The sequence below is a fragment of the Fusarium mangiferae genome (genome assembly GCF_900044065.1).
Source record: "Fusarium mangiferae strain MRC7560 genome assembly, contig: FMAN_scaffold013, whole genome shotgun sequence".
NCBI lineage: Eukaryota > Fungi > Ascomycota > Sordariomycetes > Hypocreales > Nectriaceae > Fusarium > Fusarium mangiferae.
This window is the reverse complement of record NW_024573933.1, coordinates 1,018,254-1,040,111: the sequence shown is the minus strand read 5'-3', so window position 1 is coordinate 1,040,111 and position 21,858 is coordinate 1,018,254. Positions and strand designations below refer to the sequence as shown.

The 21,858-nt window shown below is 49.2% G+C and overlaps 7 protein-coding genes across 7 annotated transcripts; 4 read left to right on the top strand and 3 right to left on the bottom strand.

Annotated features, from left to right (window-relative positions):
* FMAN_00337 (putative AAH1-adenosine deaminase) lies at positions 1–1,062 on the top strand (the record flags this gene model as incomplete). Its single annotated transcript, XM_041822176.1, has 1 exon — positions 1–1,062. One exon carries the CDS (start codon positions 1–3, stop codon positions 1,060–1,062), a length of 1,062 nt encoding a protein of 353 aa, XP_041687882.1.
* Positions 1,063–1,406: 344 nt separating this feature from the next.
* FMAN_00336 (putative ubiquitin fusion degradation protein 2) lies at positions 1,407–4,955 on the bottom strand (the record flags this gene model as incomplete). Its single annotated transcript, XM_041822175.1, has 7 exons — positions 1,407–2,298; positions 2,350–2,715; positions 2,771–2,863; positions 2,911–4,074; positions 4,123–4,511; positions 4,575–4,808; positions 4,890–4,955. 7 exons carry the CDS (start codon positions 4,953–4,955, stop codon positions 1,407–1,409), a joined length of 3,204 nt encoding a protein of 1,067 aa, XP_041687881.1.
* Positions 4,956–6,041: 1,086 nt separating this feature from the next.
* FMAN_00335 (uncharacterized protein) lies at positions 6,042–7,631 on the bottom strand (the record flags this gene model as incomplete). Its single annotated transcript, XM_041822174.1, has 1 exon — positions 6,042–7,631. The coding sequence occupies one exon, from the start codon at positions 7,629–7,631 to the stop codon at positions 6,042–6,044; it is 1,590 nt and encodes a 529-aa protein (XP_041687880.1).
* Positions 7,632–10,032: 2,401 nt separating this feature from the next.
* On the top strand, positions 10,033–12,934 carry FMAN_00334 (uncharacterized protein; the record flags this gene model as incomplete). The annotated part of the gene is made up of 4 exons (XM_041822173.1): positions 10,033–11,004; positions 11,053–11,354; positions 11,405–11,720; positions 11,765–12,934. 4 exons carry the CDS (start codon positions 10,033–10,035, stop codon positions 12,932–12,934), a joined length of 2,760 nt encoding a protein of 919 aa, XP_041687879.1.
* A 1,053-nt stretch (positions 12,935–13,987) lies between these two features.
* Positions 13,988–15,170, top strand: FMAN_00333 (uncharacterized protein; the record flags this gene model as incomplete). The annotated part of the gene is made up of 3 exons (XM_041822172.1): positions 13,988–14,745; positions 14,798–14,955; positions 15,007–15,170. The coding sequence occupies 3 exons, from the start codon at positions 13,988–13,990 to the stop codon at positions 15,168–15,170; spliced, it is 1,080 nt and encodes a 359-aa protein (XP_041687878.1).
* Positions 15,171–16,342: 1,172 nt separating this feature from the next.
* Positions 16,343–17,499, bottom strand: FMAN_00332 (uncharacterized protein; the record flags this gene model as incomplete). The annotated part of the gene is made up of 7 exons (XM_041822171.1): positions 16,343–16,458; positions 16,515–16,762; positions 16,824–16,901; positions 16,962–17,039; positions 17,112–17,195; positions 17,248–17,269; positions 17,322–17,499. The coding sequence occupies 7 exons, from the start codon at positions 17,497–17,499 to the stop codon at positions 16,343–16,345; spliced, it is 804 nt and encodes a 267-aa protein (XP_041687877.1).
* Positions 17,500–19,036: 1,537 nt separating this feature from the next.
* Positions 19,037–20,578, top strand: FMAN_00331 (uncharacterized protein; the record flags this gene model as incomplete). The annotated part of the gene is made up of 2 exons (XM_041822170.1): positions 19,037–19,657; positions 19,715–20,578. The coding sequence occupies 2 exons, from the start codon at positions 19,037–19,039 to the stop codon at positions 20,576–20,578; spliced, it is 1,485 nt and encodes a 494-aa protein (XP_041687876.1).
* Positions 20,579–21,858: the final 1,280 nt, after the last annotated feature.

Below are 21,858 nucleotides of genomic sequence, written 5' to 3'. Positions count from 1 at the left end.
ATGTGCAAATCTCAGTTCCACAGCTTCCTCAAGGCTCTGCCCAAGGTCGAGCAGCATCTCCATATTGAGGGAACTCTTGAGCCTGAGCTTCTTTTCTCCCTCGCTGAGAAGAACGGGATCAAATTGCCAGAAGACCCTGTCTATGAGTCGGCTGACAAGCTGCGAGAGCGTTATGGGAGATTCACATGTCTCGATGATTTCCTGCACTACTACTACCTCGGGATGAGCGTGCTTATCACCGAAAACGACTTTGAGACTCTTGCGTACCAGTATTTCCAGCGCGCGGCGAGCGAAAAGGTTCGACATGCTGAGATCTTCTTCGATCCTCAGGCGCACATCGCTCGAGGTGTCAGCTACGACACCGTCGTCGCGGGACTCACAGCCGCCAAGCGTCGTGCTCAGAAGGAGTTGGGCATTACTGTCGAGCTGATTGTCTGTATTCTTCGCCATCTTCCTGTTCCCGAGTCTCATGCTCTTGTCGATACTCTTCTGGACCGCGGCCACTTCAATGATGGTACCCTGACGGGCTTTGGCATGGTCTCGAGCGAGAAGGCGTTCCCCCCTGAGCTCTTCACCGAGGTCTATGCCCGTGTTGCAAAGACTGGTACTCATCTCACCACTCACGCCGGCGAGGAAGCACCCCCTTCTTTCATCACTGCATCGCTCGAGCACCTGAAGGTTTCGCGCATCGACCACGGTCTCGCAGCCGCTCAGGACCCCGAACTCCTCAAGAGACTGGCTGCCAACCGTACCCTCTTGACTTTCTGCCCTTGGTCAAACGTAGCTCTCTGCAACCTTCCTGAGCTCGCGGATGCCCCTGTGCGTAAGTTCCTCGATGCTGGCGTCCTCTTCAGTGTCAACAGCGACGATCCTGCTTACTTTGGCGCCTACGTCCAGGAAGTCTACTGCCGCGTCCAGGATACCTTCAGCCTCTCCGTCAAGGACTGGGCATGGATCGTCCGCGGTGCCGTCGAGGAAGGCTGGTGCTCTGATGAGCGCAAGCAGGAGATTCTCAAAGAGCTGGAGCAAGTGTTGGAGGAGTACAAGGATTTGAAGGCCTGAGTTGTGATTCAAAAGTGAAGTAGGCGTTGGGGAGAGGGGGAGGGATACGGCGGAAATACCCTGATGTGTAGGTAGATAGGACGGTTAACTGGAAATGCAACTCGCTATATTTCTGACGAACAAGATATTTATCATCTAAAAATGCGCTGCAGTTCCTGAGCCGCTGCTTGTCTTCATACCTGATCTGTCATATCATGTAGACTGTCCCTTCTAAGCAGGCCATTCTCCATGCTCATACGATGAGCGAAGTGACGCACACATGCACCACCCCCAATCTTCGACAGACAATAGAGCATATATAATCAGACGATTCCCCTTTTTCAAAACCATTCTATCGCATTGATTTAACCCTCTGTGGTATCCATGGCATCACTCTTCAACTTGTCCTTGGCAGCTTGCACCCGCTCCTCTCGCCACTGCTCAATCCTCTCCTTTAGTTCCGTCTGTGGAATTGCGTCATCGATAGTCATGGCTTGTCTCGTGAAAGGATCCTTAGGATCGCTTAGCAGATGCTGGACAATGGTTGATCGGTCAACGATATGCTTGCTGGGTAGCAAGACCGGATCCTTCATGAGATCACCCATGATGGGGTCCTCAAACTCGGCAGGGATGTCACCCAGGTCGAGTTCCGCTTGGTCGAGGAGCGTCTTGGCATCGACAAATTTCACCCTGAGCTTGTCCCATCGAGCGACATCTGCGGGATCCTTCTGGTGCTTGGAGACGAGGATGCGTGAAACGCGCTCCAGCACTTCAGGCTTGTAGGAACGACCATCTGCAGCAACGGCGTCAATGAAAACTGGTGAGTTGCCGAGATTGAGATAGATGTCGACAATGTCTGAGATGATCTGGATAGGGCGGAAGTGGTACTTGTCTCTGTTAGAAACACTGAGCTCCGCAGCCGCCTTCTTTCCTGCTAACGTCTCCAGGTTGTAGTTGAGCATGCTTGCCAGACGAGACACAATCTCGGGCATGGTAAAGGCTTCACTCATAGCCTCTGTGAAAAGCTTCATCATCTCAAGCGTCTCGTTGGCCAGCTGCATGAAAGACGTGGCCTGGTTAGCCAGTTGTTGCATCTCCTCCTCCTTCTTCTGGCGATCCTCTTGCGGTATTGACGGATCTTCGAGTTCCTTCTCAATAGCACGAATCTTGGGAAACTTAGTTAAAGCTTCGTCCAAGACATATGTAGCATCGTTCAGCAACATATTGACAAACTGAACGAAGAACTGCTTGTTCACGCTGTGGCGGTGTTAGTACCGTCTCAAACGATGACTTTGGGGGGTTACTGACCGACTCTCCCGTGTCAATTGTCGCTTGTAGTGGTCGTTGACCCAGACACATTTAATCACTTGGAAGATCTCGTATCGAATGTTGAACTTGTCATAGAATGCAGAATCCGCGCCCGTTGACTCGCACTCGATGTAAAACTTCATCAATCCCTTAAGAAGGTGATCGTTGGCGAACTGGCTGCCAACAAGCTGGTCACCTAGAACACCTCGCTTTAGATGCATCAATGGCCAAGTCGCTGAGAAGAGCAGTGAAACCAATGATGACTTCAGGTAGGGGTTCTTGATGTACTCAGTTGAGCGGAGGAATGTCACGCAGAGCGCAATCATTTCATCGCCAACAGCGCTGGGAAGAATTTTAGGTAGCCACCTGTTAACTTGTTAGTTGTTGGGGCCTCCATCGAGTGCCAGTATGGTAGACGAACCTAAATATGAACTTGAAATTGTCCACGATATTCTGTAGCGTATACTCTGGAAGACATGAGAATACATCTGACTTCTCCGCAGGAAGGGGGAGTCTACAGTTGTCAGTATCATCATCCATATTGCGCGCCAGAGCACATACTGTATCTCCTTCGACTCTTGACCAGGCTTGTACTCTGATCGAGTCACCAAACGAAGCAACCACACAGCCACAATGCGCATGAAACGTAATGAAGTGCTCTGCATCCGTTCATCAAGCAGGACACCTTCGATGGAAAGCTTGACGGCAATGCTCTTCTCGAGAGCGTCGACATGTCTCTGAACAGCCTTGTCATACTGTTGAAGTTGGACAGGATTGTTCACAAATTTGATACGATCTGCCTCCATGATCTTGACTCGCTTCTCCAGATACTTTATGTCCCTGTCCAAATTCTTCAGTTGGGAGTTGCAGGCTTCACTTCCATAGTGATGCGCTGCCAGGGTCAAGAAGAAAGCCTCCGAGATGAAATTAGTTTCGCCTGTTATCTTGCTCGCATAGAACGATTTCGCATATGCATCGTCTGCGTTCAGCTTTGTCTCATCGCTGATATCTATCCGTGGCTGCTTCCGGAAGTAGTTGTCATCAATCTTGTTTACTTTGCTGAAATCCATATCCATGAAGGGTTCGCAAAATCGGTCTAGAATCGTGGTCACATTAATCATAAATCCGTTAGAAGCAACCTCTCTAGGGTCAACTTGTAGTGCTCTCCTCTTGTGATTTGAGTTCATGATGTAAGCGAACCAGTCCAGAGTTCGAGATCTGGTCTCCTGGCCTGCACGGATAAAGGCGTTTGTGATCGCGAAAAGATCATCTTGGTGTGTCCTCAGCACCATTCGCAAAGCGTCTTGTGAGTTTGCGATTCTACCCTTGTCAAGACCACGAGCCCCAGGGAAATAGCTCTTGATGACTTCATTCTGGAGTGGTGAGATGCGGAAGAACGGGCCCAGAAGGGTGTGCTTTTCAATTCCAGCAGCTGACTGAGCCATGATGAAGATCGGGTGTTTGGCGAGGTTCACGATTAGAGGAGGGAATCTGGTGTACGTTAACATGGCCTGGATATACGGCTTGTAATCCTGGTCCATGGAAATTGTACCCAGCTTGTTGCTGATCTGAATCATGGCATCGTTGAATAGAGCAGGGAAAGCCTCGTCATCGTCGAATCGCTTGATAGCTTCCTGTATGAAGTTGAAGCAAAGACCGTTCTCGTCCTGCACGCCCTTCAACAGGTATGGCATGAGCGTATCATGCTTAGGGTTCGGTGATCGGCTACATGAGGCGTCAGGATTGTATCTCCGACGCGGTGAAATTGCTTACCCATAGAGATCCGGCATGGTCAGGGCAAACAAGCAGCCGCTCATACACAAACGCTTAGCCTCTTCGTGCACCTCGAACTTGGGCCCCTCCGTTCCCTTGAACTGGAGCGACGCTTTCACAGCACGCTTCCAGCATGGCAAGAAGTAGTTCATAAGAGGCTTGTCATGGGGATAGCTGCTAGCGGCCTCCATAAGAGCTTGATCTAGCGTGTTGACGGACAGCTTCAGAGGCTCTCCGGACTCGTTTAGTTCTTCATTCAGGTTCGGGAGGAACGTCAGCCGTTGACCACTGTTATTGACCATGTTGTGCGGGTCCACAGTGATGCGGAATATCTGTGACAATGTTCGGTCGGCATAGGATTCGACGGGCTCGGGTTGGGTGGTGGATGGCTTGGGGGAGGGTCGATCCGCTGGAGCGACGTCAATCTCAGATGCCAGTCTTTTACAATTCACAGAGGAAGTACCTGTTGAACTCGATGGCTCCGCCTTCACCCCTAGCTTGTCGAAGGGGTTCGGGCTGGAAGAAGCCGCCGGAGCGGCGGGAGTGACGTTGATCTTGGGCCGTGATTCAGCGGATGCGGGCTGCGGCTGCGGCTTCGGCGTTGACGTGCGCGAGGGGTTCGACGATTCGGAATCGGGAGCCTTGTTCTCGTCTGACTTGGCAGACACAGGCGTTGAAGTCCCTAGCTTGGCGAGACGTCTCGCGCGGATCTGGAGGTCCTAGCTTAGCATAAAGTCCCCATCATGAGCTCTGTTGGCGCAACTTGCCTGTTCCATCTTCTCCTTGTCTGGGGCATCGCCTCCAGCCCATGAGGGTTGCTCGTTGGGGTCCATGATGGCGATGACGAGTCGAAGTGCGGATGAGAGAGGAAGAGGGAGTGAAAAAAGACGAGAATTATGTTGAAAGAAAGAGGTTCAGATGAGATGGCGAGGCTGAGAGGGAGACGGACGAGATCTATGAGGTGTGGACCCAAGCCTCACAAAGACGTAGTACAGTTGATAATGATGAGCTTGGGGACCTGAGGGTGGGGGGATTCCAGGCAGAGCTGGGCCTAGGAACTCTTTGGTTCGAGGTGGGGCGGTGAGGCTTTAGTGGCTGCTTCTGAGCTGTGGCGCTGAAACTTTGGTTGCCTACTCGTGTAGAAGGACCTGGAAGAAACAGTCACTGAGGTATTGGTAATAGTGTTAATGATAAGATGTTAGATATCAGTTGAACAAAGAATCTACCATTAAAGCCGTAAGATTTATATTGGCCTGCCAAATCATCTCCCAAACTCCGCAGTACTCTTCTAAACTCCGCAATATAAAGTGGCTCACGGTTTCCGAGCACTGATGGTCATGTCTAAGCTGAGGTGATACAGAGTCGAGGATACAGCATCTGTATTTCCTGTATCATGATTAAGATCTAGAACTTGCATATGATGCTTTAAAAAGGAGCTTCTCAAAACCAATCAACTATGATGTGTTCTTTCTACATAGGTCAATCAATAGCATACTTATGGCAGCCTACGTGAAAATTGCATTTTGGTTTGTCAAACTTTCATCTCTTGTGGTCAGGCTGGCTCTTCCTTAACTCAACGTTAAAACTTTTTCATCAATGGCGAAGTACCTACTAGGTATGTGAACATGAATGGAGTTCTAGACCCCTGACGTCAGGCCTTCAAGATCTTTAAGTGACGCAGCGTCATGTCTGAAATAGGCAATGGGTCACAAGAAGCATCAAAAACACAGGAAACACACATGGAAATCAAACCTGAGTCGTCAGATTAGAATAAGTCTATGATAAAAGACTATCGCCGATGCTCAATGAACCATAACCCTTTTCCGACTAAGCCTACGTGTAAATGCCGGGGTATTCCATAAACCGTGACGCCAATAAAAGATTGAAAAAAGAAGTGTAGAAAATAAAGTAAACACTGATCACAGACGGGGCAAATCTGTTCCTTCGACACTAGCTGACCGACGACGTTCTGCGAGACGAGGGCCTTCTACCGACCTGTCCCTCTGCAAAGTCGCCGTGGATCCAGAGCTCGCGGCCGCTCTTATGCGGCCTTCTTCGCGGCTTCGGTTCAGGAGCCAGTTAACATGCATTCGAATCATGTTAATATTGTTTCGCAGTTCAGTTACCTCCTCGCGGATGGGCATGATTTGGTTGATAGTCCACATACTCTGCCGTGCCTCGAGGTGTGTCAGGTTCTGGTGAACTTCTTCGAAACCAGCGTCGAGGTCTTGAATTGTGCGGTTGTCACCCATTACCGATTCGCCCACGCCCCGGCGACTGAGAGATGAGTTAAATTCTGTGATGCGTTGATTTGTTTCATCCTGGCGAGTCTGGAGTTGCTGGACTTGTTGGCCGAGGTTGGTGTAGGAATCGATAATTTCTCGTTGTGAGCGAATTATCATGCCTGACGGTGTGTCTGGGTGGAATGCGCAAGCCAGAGTATGAGCATCCATTTGCCCGCGCATCGCACGAGCTGGACAACCAAACTCGCTATAAGGACAGTTGATAACAGCACCTTCGCATTCTAATTCATCGTGGTCCTTGATCTGGCTGCGATATACGAGCTTCCAGCATGTCTCACAGCGAGTTTTGCTGTTCGGACATGACAACAAATGCAGTTCGCGATCAGTGGCCTCGATTGTCACTTTGCAGTGTAAACATTTATCTTCCTTGTGTGGGCAAGTATCATCTTCGGGTTTGGAGCGTAATCTCTTGTCACAATCAGCGCCGGGGCAGGTGAAGTCCTTGAACCGGCATTCCGTCGTAGCATGTGTTTCGACTACCTCCCGACGAACTTCCGATTTGCAGCCTCGTGCATGGTAAGGACACTTGACTTTGAGACTATTAAGCTGAGTGCGAATGAGCCGTGGTGCGCTGAAGCAGTTAGGCCAGGCAAGAGGCTCTCGGTCAATGGGACAGGCCGTTCCGGAAGGACCAGAATCGATGCTCTGTCGCAAGCATCGATAGCAGAATGTATGATCGCAGGGAGTTGTAACTGGATCCACCAGCGGATCATGACAGATAGGACAGAGTAGATTGGCATCTGGTTCATCGACATATGTCAAAGAATACATATCGAAGATGCAGTTGCCGCCATATCGTTTGGGTATTCCGAGGGAGGATAGATGTGGAGGCAGGAGGGGTCCGGTTCGACGATCCGAGTTAACATTTGGTATCAAAAAACCCGAGTATGAGGGATCAATTCTGGCTCTGATATCTTGTCTAACCTGCTGCGAGACTTGCGCTCCAACGTAGAAAGTATCTGGCGAGGGCGGCCGAACGAGACTAGTGACGAGGTCGGGAGTTGGAGATGTGCGGCGAAGGTTGCGGCGAGCGAAGCGGCGAGCAGCGGCCGGACTCAAACGAATTCCATCATCGCTCGATTCGGACGCAGACGTCAGAAGAACAGGAACAGCAGCAGTCGGCGTAGGAGCGACAGGAGAAGTAGGAGTCGGCTGTCTCGAGTCTCGGAGGGTTGTAGCCGCTGCGGGAGGAGGAGTTGTGGCCATGATCGGTAAAACGGGGGATTATGGCCGGATCAAAGAACAGTCGAATAGGACCAGATCGGAAAGAAATTGAGGACTTGAGGACGAGACATGTATTCGTGGATTGTGTGCGTGTTGCGCGACGTCGTGATGACGCTCATGGGAGGGGGAGTCGATGTTTTGATGAAGAAGGGAAGAAAGGGAGGATCTCGATGTGCACATCAGGACCGTATTAGGCGGAGGTAGAGCCGAGGAGGCCATGGCATGGCCATGATGTGATAAGAGCGCAGGTGTATGTACTAACAATTTTAGCGGGAGAGTTTAGGAGGTAGCATTTTGGCGGGGTTGACAAAAAAGAAGCGGATCAGGAGAGGAGCCTGGCCGTAGAAAAAGCAGGGGTCTTGTTATGATGCATGCGAGTAGAATGATCAATTGAGGGTCTATAGGAGATCATTGGGGGAGTGATTAGAGTCTATGAGATGGCCATGATGTGCTCTTCCCTTCCGTGTTCGTGTTGTTTATAAAAAGTGTCTTTGTTTCTCGTGATAATTGCTTCTCGCTATCTTCACCCAAGTCATTATCAGTTTCAGCTACTCCCGCGGGTCAGGGTCCTTGGCTCGGTTTTTTTTGTCGATTACATCATCGGTCTGTCATTTTCGCCTTACTTTTTCCTTTCCCATGCCCATATTGAGCACATCCCCGCCAACTGCCGACGACGAACCCTTTCTTCACCACATTGGGCTTGGTTGCACCGTTGACAGTGACAGTTTCAGGCAGGGCTCTCCCATTCCAGAATCCACATGGACGAAGGAACAAGCTTCAAGCCAGGACTTTCTAGTCAGCTAGAGCCCAACTCTCGCCATCCACAGGTTAGTTGTCTTTCAACGGCTTTTCACATTCCATATCCAGCGCCGTACCGTAAGCTACTGCACCGCTAACGTTGCAGTCCCACGCTGTACAACTCTCGATGAGTTCTCTGTGCTCCTGAACTGTGTGCGGTTCCGTAAGAAACCCCGAGATCTCCGGCTCCGCGATGGAGGTTGCAGTTTTTAGAGTTTGTTCAAAACATGGAATCGGCAATGGACAATACCGAGAAAAAGAAAAGGGGAAAGCGTTGGGTTGGTTAATTACCAAAGAATGACGATCACTGGGTACCTTGCAGAAATAAGTGAAGCAAAACGGTTGTAGACTGACTCGTGAAGGGTCTCAAATCAAGGCCGTTGCTGAACCAAGTGGAGGCTGTCAAACCTGTCAAAGCAGCATCAGGCATTTATACCGAAACCTAGTTGCGCACTGACTGCATTGCCTGCATGAAAGTAAATCGAGATACTCTTTTTAGAAGGTGATTAGGTACTACAGTATAGTCAGTCTTGAATGTCCCGAGACCAAGAAATTACCAGGTCATGGTGATCCTTCGGCATTATGAGCCTGAACTGAATCACCCCGGGGCTATCCCACCTCCGGATACATTTCAGTACAGGCGTACCATGTTCCGAATCAGCCTCCCTTTCTGCCTTTCCTCCTGTTGAGCCTCATCTTTTCTCCCTCGCCTCGTCCAGGCTCCCGCGAGGCATCTTCCCTGCTGACGTGGCAGAGATCAAGTCTTCTTTGATTCGTTTTGTTATCTGCAATACAACGTCAGACGATCCCGCTACAGAAGGTGAACCAACGGCCTCAAAACCGAACAAAGCCGACTAGATCGGCCAATTCTGTCAACGTGAGGCTTATAAAACCAAGTAATTCACTCCCTCGTGCTCTTCTCGGCATGCAGCTATTGCTCTAGTTCTGACTGTTGTATGTTGGAAATGGCCCCCAACTCGCTGCTTTTAGGGTAAGTCGCTTGGCCTGATCGACTCTGGCGAACGATTTCAGCCTTTTCCTTCCAAGCGAACCGTCGGTTTCGGCCGATATCTGCAATTGTCAGCGAATAATAGCTTGCATCGCTTCTTTGAACACTGCCACTTACAAAGAGCCTCTCTTTCAACCCGTGATTGTCCATGCCATCAACCTATCAGATCTCAAAGAATCCCATCGTCTTTCGACGTCTCCAGTTATTGTCCTTTGTTGCCTAATCAACTGTAACGCTTCCTGCTGCACTTCACCCACCTTTCAACCCATCACTTCTGACACAGCCTTGTTCGCGATGCATATTGTAACCGACTCGGTACGGGAAGAGAGCGTAAAGCGGCGGCTTACAGGCTAAGATGCATGCACTGCACTTTCAGTATACTTTGCGCAATCCCATGTGCAACACGGCGATGCTGCTGTTACCTGGTGATCATCAGCCAAAGAGGTCACTGCGTCTCCGACAAAGGCGTCCAATCCATCCGTACAAAGAAGACGCCTTAAGAGGCTATATAGGACCCCAATATTTCCAATGCACTTTAGACATTCCAACTCTTGAAAATTAATTCTTCACCTAAACATGAAGCCAACTCCTCCTACTCCTGGCCAGCAGCCGACTCTTGCTAAGCCAAAGCGTAAACCTCTGAACCCTCAAGCTCTTGTTTCCAAGTTCTGGTCAAAGTATCACTCCAAGGCACCAGGCAAGGTCACTTCCATCTTCCCTCAGAGCCTCTATGAGTCACTTCTCACAGACGCCGACTCGTCTTATCCCAAGTCTCGCAATGCAGCTCAGAGCTATGAGGATGCTGCCAAAGAATGCCGTGCTCGAGTTAGAGCCATTGTTCGGGAGTGTGAACGAACCAATGCCAAATTCAGCGACCCAGACTTTGATATTGAGACCGACTTTTCGTCTTACCAAGATAATTGTCTCAATGGTTTAATGGGGAGAGGGTTCGAGGAGGACAGCAGTGATGACGAACCACTGTCATCCGAAAGGGGACCTAATATTCAGCGAATGAAGAAACATCGCAACACACGGAACAAGAGCGACGAGCTGGAAGACGATAAGCCTGATGTTAACAAGAATAACCGGCAAAGACGCATGTTTAGCGGCAGAGACTATGGTTCTCGATACTCCAGACCAGGCTCAGTCCATCGCATTCCATGGATCTTTGAAAATCCACAGTTTACAGTTGGCGGCTTTTCCAGCACAGACATCAAACAAGGTGCTGGCGGCGACTGCTGGTGGTTAGCGGCTCTCGCAACTATCGCTCATCGCAAAGACTTGATGAAGAAGATTTGTGTCGCAAAAGATGAAGAATGTGGCGTCTACGGCTTCGTCTTCAACCGCGACGGAGAGTGGATTTCAACTGTGGTTGATGATAACCTTTACCTGAAGCACAAGGACTTTGGAGAAGATTCTGAAGTCTACGATGCGACGGGCAAGAAAGCCCGACTTTACAAGAAGCAGAAGCAAACCGGTTCTGAGTCTCTGTACTTTGCCAAGTGTGAGGACCCTAATGAGACTTGGCTGCCCTTGCTTGAGAAAGCTGTAAGTTGTCCCTTTGAGATACTCAAGACAAAAACTGACGATTTTCAGTTTGCCAAAGTCCATGGTGACTATCATGCTTTGGATGGTGGGTGGTCTGGCACTGCAGTCGAAGATCTCACAGGCGGCGTCAATACTGTGGTCGCAGGTAATAGAGTCCTTCGCAAGGAAAGACTGTGGCGTGAGATGTTGGGATCTGACGGCGAGGATGGAGAATTCGTCTTTGGTCTGTCTGCCGGCGGCCCAGGAGAGGACCATAACAACGGAATTGTGTTGCGACATGCATACTCGATTCTTAAAGTGGCCGAAGTTGAAGACGAAGATGGCAACAAAGTGCGCTTGGTCAAGATTCGGTAAATATGACTTGCAGTTTTGGCTTGGCTCAAACAACTGACACGTACAGAAACCCCTGGGGACAGAAGTCTGAAGATGGCCATGGCGAGTGGCATGGTCCATGGTCGGATGGCTCCAAGCAATGGACTCCTCACATGATTCGAAAGCTTCAGCATCAGTTTGGCGACGACGGAATTTTCTGGATGTCCTTCAACGACATGCTAGATAACTTCAAGTGGATGTACAGAACTCGTCTTTTTGATGAGCGGTGGACGGTAGCTCAACAATGGACTAGTGTCAGCATCTCTTGGCTCACCGGCTACCTCAAGAAGAAGTTTATCATCGAGGTCAAAGAGGAGGGCATGGTGGTTATTGTACTCTCACAGGTATGTTTATCATTGGAAAAGCCAACTCGTACTGACAGTCGTAGCTTGATGAACGTTATTTCAAAGACTTGAAGGGGCAGTACGAATTTGTGCTGCACTTTCTGCTCAAGACGGCTGACGACAAGACATCCATCTGCTCGGTTCGTCCGGTCCATAAGTGGGATCGACGTTCGATCAATTGCGAGGTCGAACTCGAGCCAGGCACATATGAAGTTATTCCCAAGATCACAGCCGAGAGATATTACTGGCTTCCGACTGTCCAAAAGATGGTCAAGATGGGAGCCGACAGTAATCCTCAGAAGTTACGCCAGATCGGTCTGCAATATGATCTCGCACATGCCAAGGGCGGAATCGTTGATGAAGATGAGGCCCTCCGCAAGAAGAAGGAGCTCGAGAAGAAGAAAAAGCTCAAGGGCAAGAAGCAAGAAAAGAAGAAGAAACAGATGGCAGAAGCTATGGCCAGTATGGAGGCGGCGATGGTGCAGATGAGGAATGAGTACAATCGGTCTCTCAATGAGAAGGATACTGAAAGGGAGAAGACCAAGAAAGAGAAAGAAAAGGAAAAAGAGGAGCCTGAACCAAAGATGGAGGATGAGGAAGAGCCCGTCAAGAAAGAGGATGATACTGGAGCAAAATCAGATAAGGTGCCGCCTGGATTTTGGCCAGAAGATTCTTCCAAGAGTGATTTGGAAGCCTTGACTCTTGGTGAAACACCAACCGAGCCAAAAAAGGACCCGTCTTCACTTGATACGAGCCAAGGAACCGAAGACAAGAGAAGAGGATCTGCAGACTCATCCACCAGATATTCATCTGCCGACCACAGAAGCCCTCCATCTCTCGCAAACTCACCAATGCCATCACGAGATCACAGTCCCCAACACAGCAGGAGAACAACCATGCAAAGCATAGACACAAACCCCGTCTTCACGCCTCCCACAGAGCCAACCTCGGAATCGGACCTCGACAGCTCAGACTCATCGTCCGTGTCCTCATCAGAACCAGACGATAGCTCCTCGAGCTCAGACGACGATATGCTACCCACGTCGCTGCTCCAACGACTCAAGAAGAAGAAGAAACAGCCGTGGAATGCCGTGTGCGTGATCGGCCTCAGCGTCTACGCTCAGCACGCGGGCATCAAGGTCCGTCTCGCTGATCAGAGGGGCGATGAGGCCACCGAGCTCGTGCCCCCAAAGGGCAGCCCTGCTAGTTCGTGAGCTAGACAAAAGGAATATGCCGCTTGATATACCGTTGTTGCCAAGATTGTCTAACGTTGCGAGTCGTGAGACGTGGTGTTTGCTTTGATGGCGGAGGTTTATATGTGTATTCCACGAATAGGAGAATTTAATCGTACGAGAGCAACAAATAGGATTCAACAGCACTCTTCTCAGTCATGTTTTTAGCATAGCGGTTTTACTTGTCATATATCATAAAGAATGAATACTTTGACTTCTTTTTTCCTCTCCTCGCTAAGTTTCAGTGTGGATAGCACTATTCCTCGAACTGAGTTATACCCGAGACGCAATTTAACTACAACGCAGTCCGAGTCAGAACATGATCAGTTGATAGAAAACGAAAATGGCTTTGACAATCCAATCAATCAATCGAGTTTATTTACTACATGATCTACAGCCGTGGTATCTCCATGCGTTCCACATTGACTACTACTTCGGATTTGCCTACCGTCAAACAAAAAGAAAACGTGCGGCCCATTGTTTCTCAGTGAAACTCAGCGTATAAATGAGCCCCGAACTAGCATAAAAAGCGTCCACCAAAACTTGGTGCTAAAATGACTCGTTCTTTGTGTCCAGTTCTAAACTTCAGACGCCGTTTCAACCGCACGGCCCAAACCGCTGTTTCATCTGTCGTCGTCCCGTTTCACCATCCAGGCTCACCCCTACCAAGTTACCCTTGAGATTTACATGACCGATCTTCGAGATGGTTCCCGGCCAGGGTTGTTGAGTAATGGCTTGACAGAAGAATGATCTGAGGTAAGGCTCACCGTCGTGAGAGATTGATAATACTCGGAAGCCTTTCCAACTCGGGAAGACCTTGCGGATGAAGTACGAGGTATGGATGAATCTATCACGATGCAGGGTCGTTCAAGAAGAGGTTCGAGCGTTGGAGTTGAGAGCATATAAGCTGGATAGAAGTCGTCGATAGAGTCGAAATCAGATCAACTCAGCTCAGCAACTTTGCATTCATTCGCTTTTTCCTTTCCATTCGCTTCTAAACAACTCCTTTCGTTTAAAAACTTGACCTCATTCATCATGTTCTCCAAGTCTGTTCTCATCGCCCTCGTGCCCTTTGCAGTGGCTGGTCCCATTGCTCCTCGACAGGGTCTTGGTTCTGGCCTCGGTTCTGGCCTTGGCTCTGGTATTCCCAGCTTTGGACTTCCCAGCTCTGGCGGCGACTCTACTGGTGGACTCCCCAGCATCCCCAGTATCCCAAGCCTAGGCTCTGGAGGTTCAACTGGAGGACTTCCCAGTATTCCAGGCCTAGGCTCTGGTGGTTCATCTGGAGGTATTCCTAGCATTCCAGGTCTGCCCAGCTCTGGAGGCTCAACCGGTGGTCTTCCCAGTCTCCCTATCGGAGGTGGTGGCTCAAGCTTCCTCCCAGGAGGCTCTACTGGTGGAGGCACCACAGGAGACACTTCTGGAGATACCTCCGGCAGCGCTTCAACCAGCGCTCCCGCTTCTCAGCCCACGGGCTTTAGCGAGACTCCCCGTGCTGAGGGCGGTTCATCCACCTCTCCCTTCGGCAGCTTCCTTGGATCTGCCGGTGGCAGCAGTGGCGGTTTCGGTGGTTCCACTCAGAACGGCCTCAGCGGCGACTGCAAGGACGTAACTGTCATCTTTGCCCGCGGTACCACTGAGATGGGCAATGTCGGTACTGCCGCGGGACCTCCTTTCTTCCAGGCTCTTGCTCAGCAGCTCGGAAGCGATAAGCTCGCTGTCCAGGGTGTTGAGTATGCCGCCAGTGTCGGTGGCATTATGCAAATGGGTGACCAGGCTGGTTCCCAGAAGATGTAAGTCAATACATCTTGAGTTCATGAAGTCGCTTGTAACTAACATATACAGGGCGAGTCTTGTTAAGGAGGCTTACCAGAAGTGCCCCAAGACCAAGGTCGTCATGTCTGGATACTCACAGGGTGCTATGCTGGTCCACAACGCAGCCAAGTCTCTCCCCGCCGATACCACCAGCAAGATTGCAGCCGTTGTCAACTTTGGCGATCCTTGTAAGTCCCCTTCAGCTTCCAACAAAACCTCAGAAACTAACAGCTCTATAGTCCAGCGACAGGCTATCCAGGGTGTTCCTTCTGACCGCGTCAAGATTATCTGCCACGCTGGTGACGGTGTCTGTGCTGGTACTGCCGCTATCACTCCTGACCACTTGACTTACAGCCAGGATGCCAACACTGCTGCTCAGTTTGTTGTTAGCAAGGTCAAATAAATGACACGCTGACGGACCCAAAATAAAGGGATGAATGGAATGAAATAATGGAAATATGGCTGGAGCAGAGCTTCGGGCGTGGATAGGTTTAAAATTCTCCTGTATCTTTTAAAGCTGCTTGAATATGACAATATTTAGTAAAGAATTTACATAGGTTGGCCTAAATTTGTCAAGTATGTTCAGTATTTAGGCCTAAATCGTCCTAAATTAACCTAACCTTATGATGATTTCTTCACTGGGCGACCGGAACATGAGCAATCAAAGGAGGAGGGCTATTCATTCAACCTCCCTTTGGTCACATCCCCTACCTCGTCTTCTCCTTCTCCTTGACCGCACGGCGGCCACTGGTCGAGCTCTCAAGCCCAACTTGAACTACAACTGGCTGGACGATATTATAAACACAACTTGACACATGATTTCTGACATTTGGTAGACCGCATTGGCATTTTGTCCTTTATATAAAGTAAACTTTTATGGCAATTGACCGTGACTGGCGTAGTGTGGACGGACTGGTCAACCTTCACCAAGATTTCTCAAATTCATCGACGAATCTTGTGCTTAATGCATCCTAAGATTTTCTCAAATAATCACTAAATTGTCAACCCTATTCAGTCTTTAGGCCTAAAGGACTCCTAAACTTTATACAATCTTTTGATAAGTTCCTCTCTGGGCAGGCCACCGGATGAAGGAGATCCCAAGGGAAGTGGCACATCAGCTGCCACAACCATTTAATAAGAAAGGAGCCCTTGCTTAGAGCAAAACAGATGGAATTCTGCAGGTATAGTGTAAAAGGAATTGTTTTTCCCAAGCAAAAGTTAAAGTGGGGCATCGGTTGTGAGAGCCCGACAAGTGACGGGAACGAACTCTCAACACCACAATATGTTCCAAAATAATCAGAACAACTTCAACAACAAACGGGGATATGGTGTAGGGTCTATTATCTCTCTCTGATGAAAAATCTATTACAAAGAACTTAGCCTATAATATTATGAGTATGTATTAAATATTCTGTAAGTTTCACGAAGCTGAGGCATAACTTAGTCATGGAAAATAGTTAGTGAGCATCACAGGTAAGTCAAAGAACATTGCATGGATAATCAGACGAGGAGGGCAATTCATTCATTCATTTTTTTTTTCTTAAAAAAAAAAAGAGGTCCCTCTGGTCACGCCCCCTAGTTCTTCTTCTGCTTCTTCTGCTTGACCGCACGGGGGCGGCCACTGGTCGAGCCCCCAGGCCCAGCCTGGACAACAGCACCAGGCATAACGGTGAAGTTATTCACCACACTTGCTATAATATGATTAGCCTTACATGATTAATAATAGATTTGCAGGTATTTGACTTACCAGCGGCGGGAGCAGCGGCAGCCCGGGGTCGGGCAAAACAATCCTCTGGTCGGTGCCCCCCCCATTTGAGACAATGGGGGCACAGGTGCCGTCGGGGCTTACGCCCACGACGGGCACCCGGCCGGGGACCACCGGTCTTCTTGGCAGCGGCGGCAGCATCGGCGGCGGCGGCAGCAGGGAAAGTTGTTTGCACTCCCGAAGGAGTGGCCTCCGCAGAGGACTTTGGGGCCACAGGGGACCCAGGTGTGCTTGTCTATTAGTATGTTAGTTCTTGAACTTAAGCATTATCTCTCGATGGATAGTATTTACCAAAGAAGGTTGAAGCACCCCCGAAGGGGTGGCCTCCGCAGAGGACTTTGGGGCCACGGATGACCCAGATTCGCTTGTCTATTAGTGTGTTAGTTCTTGAACTTGGGCATTATCTCTTGATAGATAGATAGGACTTACAAAAAGAGGTTGTTGCACCCCAGAAGGGGTGGCCTCCGCAGAGGACTTTTGGGTCTCCGATGACCCAGATGCGTTCGGCTATCAGGATGTCAGTCACCATTCTTCCATTACTTGGAGAGCTTTCCTTGAATAAGAAAGCCAGACACTTACAACCGCAGAAGAGGGGAGTTGTTGCACCCCCGAAGGGGTGGCCTCCTCAGAGGACTTTCCGGTCGCCCAGGACCCAAACGACCACTAGGTTGTGTTAGTGCTTCTTGAGACGTGATTGGCTGATCAAATTACTTACCAGGCAGCGCGTGAAGTTATCCCTAGGAAATAAGAAATGTCAGCAACTACTCAACAATACATAGGCAAATAAACAAGAAATGGGAGGGCCCGATAGATCGTAGAAAATATGAACGGTCGTAAAGCCAGGAAACAGACCCGCATGTTGACAATCAAGAGATGCGGGCTGAACATAGGCCGAGTTCGATATTGTCGGTGTTTGATAATACGGGAAGGGAGAGAGCCACGGATTCGACACCGCGTAGGGAGCCATCGGAGTAAGCGATAACCAGAATGTGGAAGTGATCAGGCAAGTTAAACAAGAGCGGTTGCCGAGTGAAGCACAACTTGCAACAAACAGTAGAGCTCTTCTTGTTGATCACCACATGTTGACAAATCGATTCGTAGAAAGGGAAGTGGCATAGATATTGCCGAAAGCACAAATTCTTGGGAAGAGGTACTCACATGTTGTTGTTGTTGTTGGATAAGGAGAAAGAAAAAAGAAAAAAAGGAGGGGGCAGAAGAAGTTCTTATATTCACGCGCCCAGCGAGCAACCCCCTACGCCATGAACCCCGTGCGCGTGACACGTCTATAACCTCACGCGAAGCTGGCACTGCACCGGCAGCTATGAATAAACTACCTACGCTTATTGGACAATTGGATTGACTGGCAATGAAGTTATCAACTTGATGTGGTACATGCATAAATTCACGCCGTAGCCACTCGTGTATTATTCTCACTTGAAGCAGAAAGACATGATGTATCTTGGATTTTACTATCACTCATACATGTATACATAGGGTATTGAGTTTGCAAACCATTTTACTCGATATAGCAAGTAAAAATAGGGAGTTATCTCAAAGTACAATGATCGAGCCCCCCTGACGATCCGCAACACAGCAAGTAAGGGCCTTGTTTTCTGCGTTGAACTCAGCCCACACGGTGCTGTGATATTAGAAAGATGAACATCTATTAGTAGATGAGCTGTCTCACGAATGGTGAGTTGCCATGAATGGGTTCCTTCAGTGATAACATGATAACATGGCCGGCTCCCAAGAATCTGGCATGGTAAGAATAATACCACAGGCAAATTTTAAAATAATACTGGTTCTTGTAAGAAAGAGATCCATCTGAATTACATAAATATGGCAGATTCTCACGAGTCTCATTACAATGCCACTAGAAAAGATCGAGCGCGCGGGTTCGGAACTGTGCCCCTGAGCAAGCCCACCAGCCACCTTATCAAGATGTAGATGCCAGTCTGAAGCCTTCTCGGTAGTAAGAAGAACAAACAAGATTGTTCAATGAGGTTATACTAGCATTTGCGGGGTAAGGCTACTCAATTGATGCTCTATGGAATGCACGAAGTCCAGATGGTAATGGGAAACCATCCTGCCGCACTCTTCTAACAAATGAAATACACAGAAGTCGTTTTCAACATCTACTACAGGAAATCAATGCATTATATAGTTGTAAGAAAACTGCCAAGAGCTCATCATAGTCCACTGCCAGTGTCTTGTGTCTTGTGTCGCATTCGAGGTCGTCAAGTAAGACCCCCCTTTCACGTTTGAGGCCGGAGCTGTCTGCCCGGGTTGCTAGGGCATCAAAGCATAACACGCGCAAGCTCAGAGTCACAAGAGCAAATACCCCGCACATTTCTGCTCAATGAGAATATTATGACTATCCAACTCCTTGGCATAACAATAGAGCCTTTTCAACCCAGCGCAACCATCGATATTGGACAGATACCTACGGAATCTATCAGGACCAGACTTATTCGCCTCGTCAACATTAAAATATTATATCAGTCATGTCCATCGAAAAATACTTCTTCAAGAAGTCGGTTGTCGCCTCGTCGCCTGCTGCCCCATCGCCTGCTAAGGCCCAGGAGAAGGAGAATGACGACTCTGGCTCTGTTCTCGACAAGGACACAGGCCTCATCCTTCCTGGAGACATAAAGGTAGCTTATGAGATCCGAGCTAACACTGACGTGGGCCCAGTTAGAAGTCTTCAAGACTCAGTGCGGGCTACAGCAAAGGTCCTTGGTCTTGAAACACAGGCCTCGACATACAGAGACTTGGCTTTGGGGCTCATCACTCCGTCAAGTCTCAAGAACAAGCTCGTGGCATTCATCGATGCACCACACGCGCTTCCGGACAAGTCTCTTGTTCCTGTTGACGCGTTCCTTGGTAAGCCAAACAGGGACGATTGGGATACTCATTGCGTGACAGTCAAGGAGTCCTGGCAGATATTTTGTGCAAAGGTCGACTCAATTTCCGGGGGCCAAATCGAATTGAAGCATATGGCAGCACCATCTGGGCCAGCGCACTCAAAAGTCGCCATGCTCTGGCACTACCCGACCTTCACGTCAGGGAATTCAGTGTACAGTCATGTTATGGACCCAGACAGTCCCAGTCTTTGGGCACAGCAAGTAAGTCCTGAGTATCGAACACGTACTTGGCATGGCTGATACCCTCATTAGAAAAAGATGGGCCTAGACGATGGTATCAAGACGCTCGATATGTTCCCGTTCCGCCTTGATTACAACCACGACAATGGTCCGGAATGGGAAAAGCGGTTCGATAATTGGCCAGCCCTTCGAGAAGCTTGCCTAGAGCATGTCAAAGAGATCATCGAAGATGATCGCCTTCTGGTGGTTGTTGGAGATGAGATCTGGCAAGAGGCAAAATGGTTAGTCAAGAGCCGTCGCTGGACGCTTACATACGTTGAGCTACAGGTAGACATCAAGATGTTCAGCGCCAAACCTAGGATCTATCTCGCCCAAGATTTCCAAGGCAGGGTCCGACAGGTGCTGATTCGAATTTGGCATGGTCAGTACGTATATCACAACAGCCATGAAGAAAGGGGCGCTATCTGGGATCTCATGTGGAACACTGCGTGTGAGATCGCAGGTGTCGAGATCAAGAACCCTGAACTACTGACTTGGGCAGCCACCCATTTCTTAAGAAGCTCATCCCAGGATCCTGAAGTGGCTCAAACAAGGCCTGGGTCCTACACAGTCTTCATGAACCTAAGGCGACGACAGAATGCCGAAGGTCGACTGTTGTCCGCTGAAGAGATTCGTCAGTATCTGCCTGCCCTGTTTAACCGATTTCCAGAGCTCGGTGACCTTGTGCAGCAGGCTAGTGACAAAGGACATGCCGCTCTGTCCGCCGTCGAGCAGCACTTCAACCAGAAGTCTGTACAGACGCCCCAAGACAGAAAGAATAAGCGTGAAGCCGAATCGCCAGCTATCGCTCCTCCGGCAAAACGAGTCGCTACCGACGCCAAGAAGATCGAAGCTGCAGGAGCATCCGCCGCTGCCCGAAAGACCAGTCAAGATCGAAAATAGGAAGCCCTCTTGAACTGTCATCAAGTGCAAGACGCGGAGGCACATCGACTAAACCCGGACAAGACACTAGAGCAGTCCCGAACCTTGGAGCGAATCGACAGGCTGAAAGAATTCCGAGATATCAGTGGAAAGAAGTTCAGCGCCGAACTAGGCAGCTTCGTGGTTTTTTACCATCCAAAGAAGTATCCTCGAGGCCTGCGATTCCTCCCTGAGCATGGAGCCGACCCCTATGCTGGTAAACATCATCCAGCCGTCATCATTGGGCAGTCAACAAGACTGCTGAACGCCATGGAGAGGCATAATCTTGCCGGGCCAGTTGAGTAATCCTGACAAAAGCCCAACGTCCATGCTTTTTGAGAACCATGTGGTGTTACTTAATCACTTAATTTTGGTAGTGCTACTTGTCTTCGATGAGTATTGTCAAGTCGTCACGCATGCTTCTATACATCGGACGCCACTGTTTCTTTTTGAACTGGTGAGATCGCATGTCTTCAAGACTCGGTCACAGCCCCTCTTCGTTTGAACTGGGAAGATCGCAAGCTCTCGTAAGCTGCGCCCCGTTCCTTTTTGGGTTCGGTAAGATTGTTCATCTTTTAAGATATTCAATGCCTGTCCATATTTTGGTCAGTAAGGTCACTTTTTTTTAGACAGTGACATTTTGAAATCTCCCAATTTGGGGGGCCCTACGGGGTAGGGTGACGAAGTCGGACTCTGCACCTCCACGCGGTGTTGCCTGGTAATGCCCTCAGGGTAGCCAACGCAGAGACGCAAATACATGGAGGCCTTTTGGTGAACCTTTTGGAAGAACTTGGCGCACTGGTGTTAGAGCACTGCAAGATGGTGATGGTGGAGTTCATCAGACCTAATTTTCAGACGCCTGGAGGCACTATTAACAAGTTGGAGCTTATAGAGTGGCCTACCGAAGGATGCTAATGTTTCAAAATAGTAACGTCCCAATCTTGACCAGAAAGTGCCCAAGACTGAAGCGCGAAGCTATGTTGCAATGATGCTGACTGCATGTATCTTCTGAATCGAGCTGGCTCATAGTATCAAAGTACGAAGTTCAGGTATATGATCCGGTCTTGGTGTCTGAAATTTATCATCCATGGTTCCGCTGGATTTGTGCAATGCACAGGCTAACAACGAGCTATTTCATAAACGAATGACTATCTTATGGCAATAATAAATAAGTTTAGCTTTACGGAGTGCCTATCCCTGAATTAAAGTCTGCTCAGGCCATTTAGTAAAACGTGAGCATTGCGATATGAAACTGCACACAC